Source organism: Triturus cristatus, chromosome 2_2 (assembly GCF_964204655.1).
Source record: "Triturus cristatus chromosome 2_2, aTriCri1.1, whole genome shotgun sequence".
NCBI lineage: Eukaryota > Metazoa > Chordata > Amphibia > Caudata > Salamandridae > Triturus > Triturus cristatus.
In genome coordinates, this window is record NC_140582.1 from 329,307,344 (window position 1) to 329,317,058 (window position 9,715).

Here is a 9,715-nt window from a genome sequence, read left to right on the forward strand (position 1 = left end):
CACCTCGCCTGAGAGTTCAGGCTGGACTTTTCTTTTGAAGCAGGATTAAAACCCATTTGCATATGGCTGGGTCCAAACTGGGGTGACATGGTATGCAAAACAACAATGGACTGGGATGCAGCATGATTAATTCCAGCATTCCATCCATCACTTCTTTGTATGCTTTAGTGTAATGCAACAGAGCAGCATTTTTTCTTTTCTATATAAAGCCACACAAACTGACACAAATTGTCCTTGTATGGCATTGTAAATCTTAACTAGAATTTAGAGTTGTGGCTGTGCCAAAAAAGATACACAACCACAAAGTAAAACTAGGCCTACGTACGCATAAGTTAGAAGTACTGCAACTGTAATTTCAAAGACATAAACCTCTCCTGGCACATCTATGATAAGGCCATAACAAAAAAGCTTCAATAAATTAACACCTGCAAAAAATGAAGAAAATCAGCCAGAAAACAAATTTTCCTTGGTTTACGTATAAGCTCTTTAGCTTTAATGAAAGGAGAGAGACACAGAAACTCAAAGATGGAGCACTATTAAAATTTCAAATCGTTGTCAGCACTTAAAACTCCCCCACACTCCTCCCTTCTGCGTAGACACTACAGAGCCACTCCCATGACGCCCCGCTGCCATGTTCATGCCCGCCCACATGCTCATTTAGCTCAGCTGATGGAGCAACGCTGAACTGGAGAGCCGACAAGAGTGACGGGAGAGCGACCGGGAAAGCTGGTGGAATCTCTAAGAAGCTCCCCTAGCTGATGCCCTTAATAGGAATACAATGTTTCAGTGGTCAGATTTAGAGCATTTTTACCACTATTTACCGCTTTTACTGCTCAGAGACACTGAGGCATTGTGACACCCACATGCTCCCTATTTAATTTCAAGCTAACCCCAATAATATTTGGAGGGCTGACCTGTTCCAAACTGGGGAGACACCCCAGGGGTCCGTACTTAAGTTCCACGGGGAGTTGGGGAGCTTGAGCTGCTGGACCAGGGGTAGAGAGGTCATTCCTGGATTAGATATCTGGCTGTGTCTGCCATGTGTATCTTCCCAGAGGCAGCCAGAGTCTGAGGCCAGGAATCAAGTCCCTTCTCAGCCAGAAGACGTTTGGAACTTTTTGGAACTCTTTGTTACCAGTTAAGCAAGCCTTGATAATTGGCTGGTGAAGACAGTGGAGGCAGGAGTTGTGTGAAATATTTGTCCTGTGTGTGTGCAGGGAGGAGGTAAGTGCTGGAGTGTAGACTCTGTACTGGTGTTCCTTAAGCCGTTATGGATGTAGTTTGAGGGGAAATGCCACAGAGTAAAGCGAAACCACAAGGTGGCAATGCCCAAAACAGGAGTCAAGGAGGTGCTACAGTAAAATGGCACCTGCCCCAGGAGCCCAGACACAGTGGCTCTGCGGGGAGTATTGCCATTGGTCCATCAGAAAGAAACATGATTATTAATATACCAGAGTAGGAAGACCCCCACTGGTAACCCATGTGAGACCTGCAGAGGAAGCGAGTGCGACGCCCTTGGGACAATCCATAAAATAGTTTGTAGCAAAGTACTTCAAAAGGAAGCCAAGTACCTATGGCCAGTCTGCTCTGTTGTCAAAACTGCTCGCTGAAGAAAGGGGTGTGAGTGAGGGGCTTGTAATAAGTGACTCAATTTTGCTGGAATCAGTGCCAGCCCCCACTCTTTAGGGAGAGAGTTAGACAACCCTAGGTTGTCTTCATCACCTTGCCTCCCTCTTTTGTGGTTAAAAGTTTTACAGTGGACAGCAAGGGTCCATCCCATGAAGAAGATGGTCTAAGCGAGGGTAATACTGGGAGAAGGGCGAATAGGTCGTTGGATGGAGTAGGTAGAAGGGTCAACTGTCAACGGAGCCACTATCCCCTCGCTCCCTCACAGACCTCTTTGGGTTTTGATATCAAAGCAACCATTCCTCATCTATGTAAGAGGTGATGTTTTTAATATAGAAAACTCTACAAGCAATATTGGCAGCGTTGATGGTAACTATTGGGCTAGGTACAGCTAAGAAGAGCCAGCTACAGCGGATTGCTGGGGAGTTAAAACAAAGCAATAACTGTATGCCTAGCATATTTAGACCCATGATTGAAAAAAATGGCCAGGGGGTATGTGTGTCTGCAGAAGTTGGAGAGACGGCCTCCACAAATACAGCAAGTTTTCCAACGGTATATGTAGTTAATAAACTGGGGGAGGGAGGGCGTTCAAGGGCAATATACCCTGAGTAGAATACATTTGTAAGTAAAAGAAAGTCATCAAAAAGAAAGGTGCCAAAAAGGATAATGGGAGGAAAGAGCAGCTCAGGGCCTCAAAGATTGATTCCAGAGGGAAGAGTGAAAGTGGAGGAAGGAAGAGGGCTAATGGTACCTTGAGTGGAATGAATGTTCTAAGGAGGAGGGGCGGCCAGTTAAGCCCCAACACAATTCAACTCCCAAACTCCACAAAAGATAGGATAAGGGACCCCCCAGCAAGTGAAAGTGAGAAAAGCAGGCTGAAGAGTCTGGCTACCAGAGCAAGTCGTTGGAGAGAGGCCAGTTTAGAACAACCTGGGCAGAGCAGGTGTTATCGTTGGTTAAGGGAAATGAAAGTGAGGGGTGGTCAATGGAAGACATACCAAAGGGTGAAGGAAACAAGGGGACAGTGTATGGGTATACCTAGAACCCCAGCATAGAGTGGCAGGTAGGAAACAATGGAGGAAACTTAAGCCCTTGAATTGCTCTTACCTTCTACAAGCACTGGCTAAATGCCCAGGCCTGTGTGAAATTGAGCCAGGGGATATAAAGCAGATAGGGTTTTCAACAAACCGGGAGGGAAAAGAGATTATGAAGGTTATCTTCTATTCAGCATGTGTAAAGCTGATCCTGGTGAGGGTGGAGGAAGAGCTATGGAAAGAAGGCAGAAGACTGGTACATGTGAGCGAGTTAGGGATGGATGTAGGGAGGGGCCATAGTGCCCTGACAAACCACGCTGATTTAAGCTTAACCCAAGTAAGGATTTGCTCACAGGGGGTCCAGTGTAGTAGGACATTTACTAACCTAAGAGAAGGTGGCCTAAGAGTGACCACAGCAAGTGGAGACAAGGGTCCCAAGCTAAGAAATCGCTTTGAGTGCCTATCTGACTCTGCATCAAGTCTCGAGGACAGTGGAAGGGAGGGTATGAGTGCTCTGGATTAAGAACTTTCGCACAGCCTGGCAGCCATGTCATCGAATATAGGGGGTTATACAAAGCTTTTAACCCAAAACAGTTTTAAAGAAATGTTGAGAAAGTACGATATTATGTGCCTACAAGAGACCTGGCTATATAAAGCACCCGAACTGTTAAACAGATTTTAATGCTTTTTAAAGATCCTAGGCATCTGGGTCCAGGTAGGCCTTCGGGCGGGCTACTTACCATAGTATCGACATAAGTAACCAATAAAGGGTCTGTGCTGAAGGTTAAAAGTCGATGGATATTGGCAAGCCAGATGGAGATGTATAATTGTCCCAAGGCAATAATATATATAATTGTGATTAATACATACATCCAACCATGGAATGCAGAAGGCTATGCATTGTAGCTAGGGCTGTTAGAAGAAGACTTAGAGGCAATCTATATAGAAAATACAACTCAGTTGGTAATGATTTTAGGAGATTTTAATCATAAGTTAGACCCAACCTCCAATGATCAGATGTACAAAGACCTGCGATCCCAGGTACCCCAGGCCACCTTTCCAAGATCCTGCGCCTCAGTGCACAATGATGCCCTAGTAAAACTTTTAAGGTCTATATGGCTGTTTTGTGTAAATGGGCGGGTGGATACAGATCACCCTGCTGTTAAGACCTATACCGTAGTACACAAGGCTTGTCCAATTGACTATGTTTTTATCAATGCCTGGGACTTTTCCTCCATGGAAGGGTTTGAAGTGCTGCATATCTAAGGTAGTGATCACAGGCCTTTACAGTTAATGTTTAGCTCAGGACAGTGTGATCAAAGAGATAAAGTTGTCCCTGTGCCAATGGAGTACCCCAGATGCAAAACAAGAGGAAAGTCTAAAAGTACTTAATGACTTTATGATAGATTTTACGGTGCTAGACGCACTGGAGGGCCAGGGTGGTGTTTTAACAATGTATGACCAAGTGGTAGGGCAGGCCGTTAACTGGTTTAGGGTATGACTTAGCCCAAGAGCCTGGAAAAAGAAACATGAGCAAGATATTCAGGACAAGGGAAATGGCTGGTTTAAAAAGGATTACAGGAGGTTAAAATTAAAGATACGAAAAGGGGAGAGATTGCATAAGAAAAAGCATGATCCAGTAATAGCAGGTAAGCTCTGCTCTGCAAAAATTGAATATAATATCATGTTGAGGAAAAGGAAAATGGATTTTATAAGAAAAAACTGGCAAACCATGTTACAGGTGATTGGTATAAATAATATCAGGAAATGTTGGCAGTTGGTACATAAAGGAAGTGGGTCAGGAAAAATGAGATGCCTAGTAGGCAAAGATGACTGGTTCAACCACTTGAGTAATATATATAATAGTGACAATGAGGAGGTGGCCTAAAAGAAAAATGTTGAGGTTGGTGATGAGATTGGGTCGCATTTCTCTCTTAAGAGCTAAAAGAAACTATTGAGGCCCTCAAGTTAACTAAGGCGGAAGAACCAGACAACCTCCCGGCAATAATAATAAAAAACAACGTGCACTGGTGGGCAAGCTTTTATGTCATCTTCCAAAAGGCCTTGGCCTCTGGGCATTTCCCAGAAAGTTAAAAAGGTGTGATAATTGGGCCAATTTATAAGAAGGATGATGCCACATTGCCTAAGAATTACCGCCTAATTAGCCTACTAGATCTGGGGGAGAAAGTTTTTTCCAAGGTCTTGTTAGGCCTAATGAAGACCTGGGTAGAAGAAAAAAACATAATTCCAGTCGAGCAAGGAGGGCTACTCAACCATCGATCATTGTTTTAGTTTATGGCGATGGCAAGGAAGACGATTCATCTAAAGGGGAAATGGTTTTGTTGACTTCCGTGCCGCCTTCGACCTAGTGGACCAAAAGTTATCGTAAAAAAATGCTGAGGAGGCTTGGTATTAACAAGGGGTTCCTCTTCTTTAGGAGCTACATAGTCAGAATTGGGCTCGGTGATATTAGACAATGAAGGGACCCTATTGAAGAAAATACACATAAAGAACGGTCTAGAGAGAGTTGTGTCCTGGCTCCTCTGTTCTCCTTGTTTTTGGCAGACTTACCAAACAAATTATAGGAAATAAGTGGCCTTTGCCCCAAAATGAATGGTACCAATTCATATGCCTACTATACGCTGATGATTTGGTGATAAAAAGAAATTGGACGACTTCTATGATTATTGTTCAAGTAAAAGGCTCACTAATAATCTAGACAAGATTAAGATAATGGTTTTAGGGAAAGGTAAGGGAGGGTTTAATTGGTACCTGGGCGAAAACATGGTGAATGTGGTTAAAAAATATAAATACCTGGGCAAGTGGTTTGATACAAAGTTAAATTGGAGAGATCATGTTGAATCATTAAAAACGACCACATTAACCATGGTATGGGGTTTAAAACAGTTTAGTTGGAAGTATAGTGGGCAGTCCCTACACCCTATATTGTCTGACTTTAATGCAATGGTCCGCCCTCAATTCAGGTATGGGATAGAAGTATCAACCTTAGGTGGCAAACTGGACTGGAACTTTGAAGAGGCTAAATGTGTGAAAAGACTTCTCGGATTACCATCTTCAGCTATGGTTCAAGCCATGAGGGTAGAGAGGCAGTTTACTGCCTGGAGCTATTTGGGGTTTGTAGAGGTTTTGGCAGAGTAACAAGGAATGGCACCCTTAAAATATCACACCTCTGTAAAAATTAGATAGAGAATAGTGAATTGAAATGGGATATTCAAGTAAGACATATGCTAATTGAAATCCGACAATAAAGTCTGGCTGGTGGAAGCAAGGGCTACAGTTCTCTAAACCAGATCTACGCACTCTTGCATCTAACTGTGCTAGGGATGAGTACCTGCAGTATTTGAGGGGAAAATCCTCCACTCAATTTCTGTTAAAAGGTTAGGTTAGAGCGATGACAACAATTTTCCATATATTGAAGCCCTATCCAACCCCAAGCTCAGGGATAAATCCATGTTACATAGATTAGAAGATAAAAGCAGAAATGAGAGATGAGCAGGGTATGTGCACTTGTGGGGTGAAGACAAAATTTAATGGGGCACACATTTTACTGGATTGTTTATAAAATATGGAATTACAAATTGTGATCAATCTCTTAGCCTGTTGGTGAATATGAGGTTTTTGGATGTTCTGTTGGGAGAGTTTTAATTGCAATAGGGGTTATTTTAAAAGGTCTGGAAGATAAACTTATTTGAATTGGTGGGTTTTTATGAGATCCCCCAACCCAGATTTATTTCTTTTACCTCATTGTATGTATTATTTATTGGATGTGTCTTTTTTTAAATTTTTATTAGCATTTTGTCATTACCAAAACATAGTATCATTAACAAACTTTTCAATAGTGCATACATGTTGTGTCTGTACAGTACTTATCAAGCATATGCCTGCTAGATTACCAGAAAGGTTCCATTGTGTCCACCGTCGGGAGACAACAGAGGTTGTTGGTGCTGTCCATATAATTTGGTGTTAGTTACATCAATCACTCACTTCTAACGATAAGTCCATATGTGGGGGTTCACAGATATGTCCACGATAAGCATTCCACCTGCCCCATATCCGAGTCCATTTCTTGGGGCATCCTCTATGGATGTATACCGACTTTTGGGTGTGTCTTTTTTAACCCTTTTATTGTATGTATTATTTTGGATGTATTCATGGGAGTGCTTATAGATTACGGTCTAATAAACAAAGCTTTTGATGACCAAAAAACTGCCCGGAAATAGTATTAATAAGACATTATTTACATAAAATCTGAATATCAAAAAAACAAAATCAGCCTCTCTCAACAGACCTAAGGAACACCAACTTGACACCAAATCGCCAAACCACCTCATTTTCTCTCTCGGTCTCCAAATATAATAAACGTCTGAATTACTTCACAAACTAAAAAGTCAAAGAACTGGTATGGTGCCAAAGTGCCTGCATTAGCACTAAGCAGGACACAGCGCACCAGCCCTGAGAGAGAGCAGAAGTGCAGTATATCTTAGTAAATATTACGCATTTCTGCTCTCTTCCTGTCACACAAAACAGTGGAGCAAATTGCCATTTATGTGTTGTGTTGCGTGAAAAAAATTATATCTGGCACTTAAATCTTTCTTGCCTATGTAACAACTTTAGCTTATTCTCATCATTCCTTTTAGGTACACTTTTCCCTTCAACTATTCTGCCCCACTCTTCCTTCCTTCTCGTATATTGTTACCCTTCACTCAACACAACCTTGCTCTTAGACTTTCTTTAATGCTTATTGCCTTTCTTAGACACGTTAACCCCTCTTTAATAGTTTCTTCCTTTATTAGCCTTGTTCCTCATGTTCCGACTGCTCCTTGCCCTTTCCCAAGAGGTATTTTGCATCTACGCCACCTTTCCTTGCCTCGCTCCCTTCTTTTCCACCTCCACTCCTTAGATTTTCAGACTCTGTCTCGACACTCCAGCACCACCCCCTTTACTTTTTCTATCTCGCGACACTCCAGCACCACCCCCTTTACTTTTTCTATGTACTCCTGCTCATCCCGTCCCTTTCTTTTCTTCTCCTAGTATGTTCTCATCCTGCTTTCTCTGAATTTTGTCCATATTTTCCCTACTCAGTGTTACAGATTTTTGGTTCTCTCCGTCATGATTTTACCAACTTTTGTTTCCATACCAGTCATTACTTTCATTCTTTTTCGAAATTTGTTTACACTGTTTCACTGTAAGAGATATAGGTCTGAAAATGTATTTATATGTGAAGGACGCTAATATATTTCTGGTAAGGCAGAACTATATTAACGCATTAGTAAAATGATACAAGTTACTCAAAATGTGACTACCAATTCCAACAACAGTGTTCTGCCTCGTCCGAAAATGTTATTTTGTAACAGTAGAGGATATGAAAGAAAGTAACTGAACTTTATTTGTCATTACAGGATCTCCTGGGACCAAGATGGAAAGACTTCACAACTGTTGTCTTTACTCATGCAGACAAACTAAGAGAAGCAAAAATCTCAGAAAAGGCATACCTACGAACTGCTCCAGACACACTGGCTGCCTTGCTAGAAATGGTGCAACACAGATACCTTTTCAAAGGTTTTGAGGACCACACAATCACACAGGAGAGGGCAATTATCCTGAACCAATTAATGGACTACATAAGAGGGAACGGCTATCAGGTGCTCGAGTTTAGATAGACTAAGAGCAGCTCAGCTCCCCGAGAATCCGCATCCCTTGCTCGTGACTGTACCTTGATTTAGTTCATAGTGAAAATTTCACAATGTAGAGGTGTTTTATCAATAAAAGGGTCCACAACCACTCTTTTACTGTTGATCAGGTAAACAATGTGGGTACTACCTACGCTATCAATCTATGACTAAGCACAAAAAGCAGCAGTCTCAGAAAATAGCAATAAGGGAGGATAAAAAGGAAATAAACATTACTTGGTAAATGTGGCGCCAGTGCAGATATCTCAGGATCACAAAGGGTTAATATGGAGCAGGTAGAAACACTGATGTTCGATGATCACTTTGCATATACCCAATATAATCGTAAATTACGCACAAAAATGATTTGGCATAGTACTGTTGGCTATGTTGTATGTGTGGTGCAAATGTGGTAGCTTTCTCAGCATGCACAAATATTGGCAAATAGGTTGCTTAGTAACATACAATAACCCTGACACCCTGATACGGATCCTCCTTATGGAATGCATGTTAAGCTCCCATGAAGAAGCAAATGAATCCTTGTAAAATGGTTGAGGAACTACCTTTTTTAACATATGCATGTTTCAGATTTGGTTGAGTTCTGCCATGATGTCAACGTGATGCGTCAGACTATTCACCAGCAAGAATTTTGTTGTTGTTGCCTCTCCTCCAACAGGTATATTCTGTTTGCTGAACACAAGTTGCCACAGTTAAGAGAATCAGAAAAGTGTTAAAATGACTTCGTGAAGCAAATGAAAGTAAAGGACACTGTCCCGCCTTTGAAACGCCCATTCCTGACGGTGGCCAGCACGCGCAGCAGCACGCGTTCACCTTGCTTTCGCTGCCGCGCTCCCTCCCCCGCTCCTCTGTGGTGCGCGCGCACCACTAGTTGTTGACACTAGCGATCGTTTTCAGTGCCACTTGTGTTCTTTACTTTTGGTATATTCGCGGCACCCGCGCATTACTTTTGATGTTATAAGTAAAGCGCGGGGGCCGCGATTATACCAAAAGTAAAGAAATAGAAAAAAACATCTATTTCTTTACTTTTGGTATAATCGCGGCACCCGCGCTTTACTTTTAACATCAAAAGTAAAGCGCAGGTGCCGTGATTATACCAAAAGTAAAGAAATAGATATTTTTTTCTATTTCTTTATTTTTGGTATAATTGCGGCACCCGCGCTTTACTTTTAATGTTGTAAGTAAAGCGCGGGGGCCGCGATTACACCAAAAGTAGAGAAATAGAAAAAAACATCTATTTCTTTACTTTTGGTATAATAGCGGCACCCGCACTTTACTTTTAACATTAAAAGTAAAGCGTTGGTGCCGCGATGCTTGTTTTCTTGGGGCCGTCACTACAATCTGTGA

At 42.1% G+C, this 9,715-nt stretch overlaps 1 protein-coding gene across 1 annotated transcript in view; it reads left to right on the plus strand.

Annotated features, from left to right (window-relative positions):
* Positions 1 to 8,472, plus strand: part of GIMD1 (GIMAP family P-loop NTPase domain containing 1) — a 69,890-nt gene extending 61,418 nt beyond the window's left edge. Inside the window, exon 3 of the mRNA XM_085643235.1 lies at positions 8,081 to 8,472. Within this exon, the coding sequence (XP_085499361.1) occupies positions 8,081 to 8,341 (261 nt within the window). The 3' untranslated portion in view covers positions 8,342 to 8,472. The remainder of the gene's footprint in view (positions 1 to 8,080) is intronic.
* Positions 8,473 to 9,715: the final 1,243 nt, after the last annotated feature.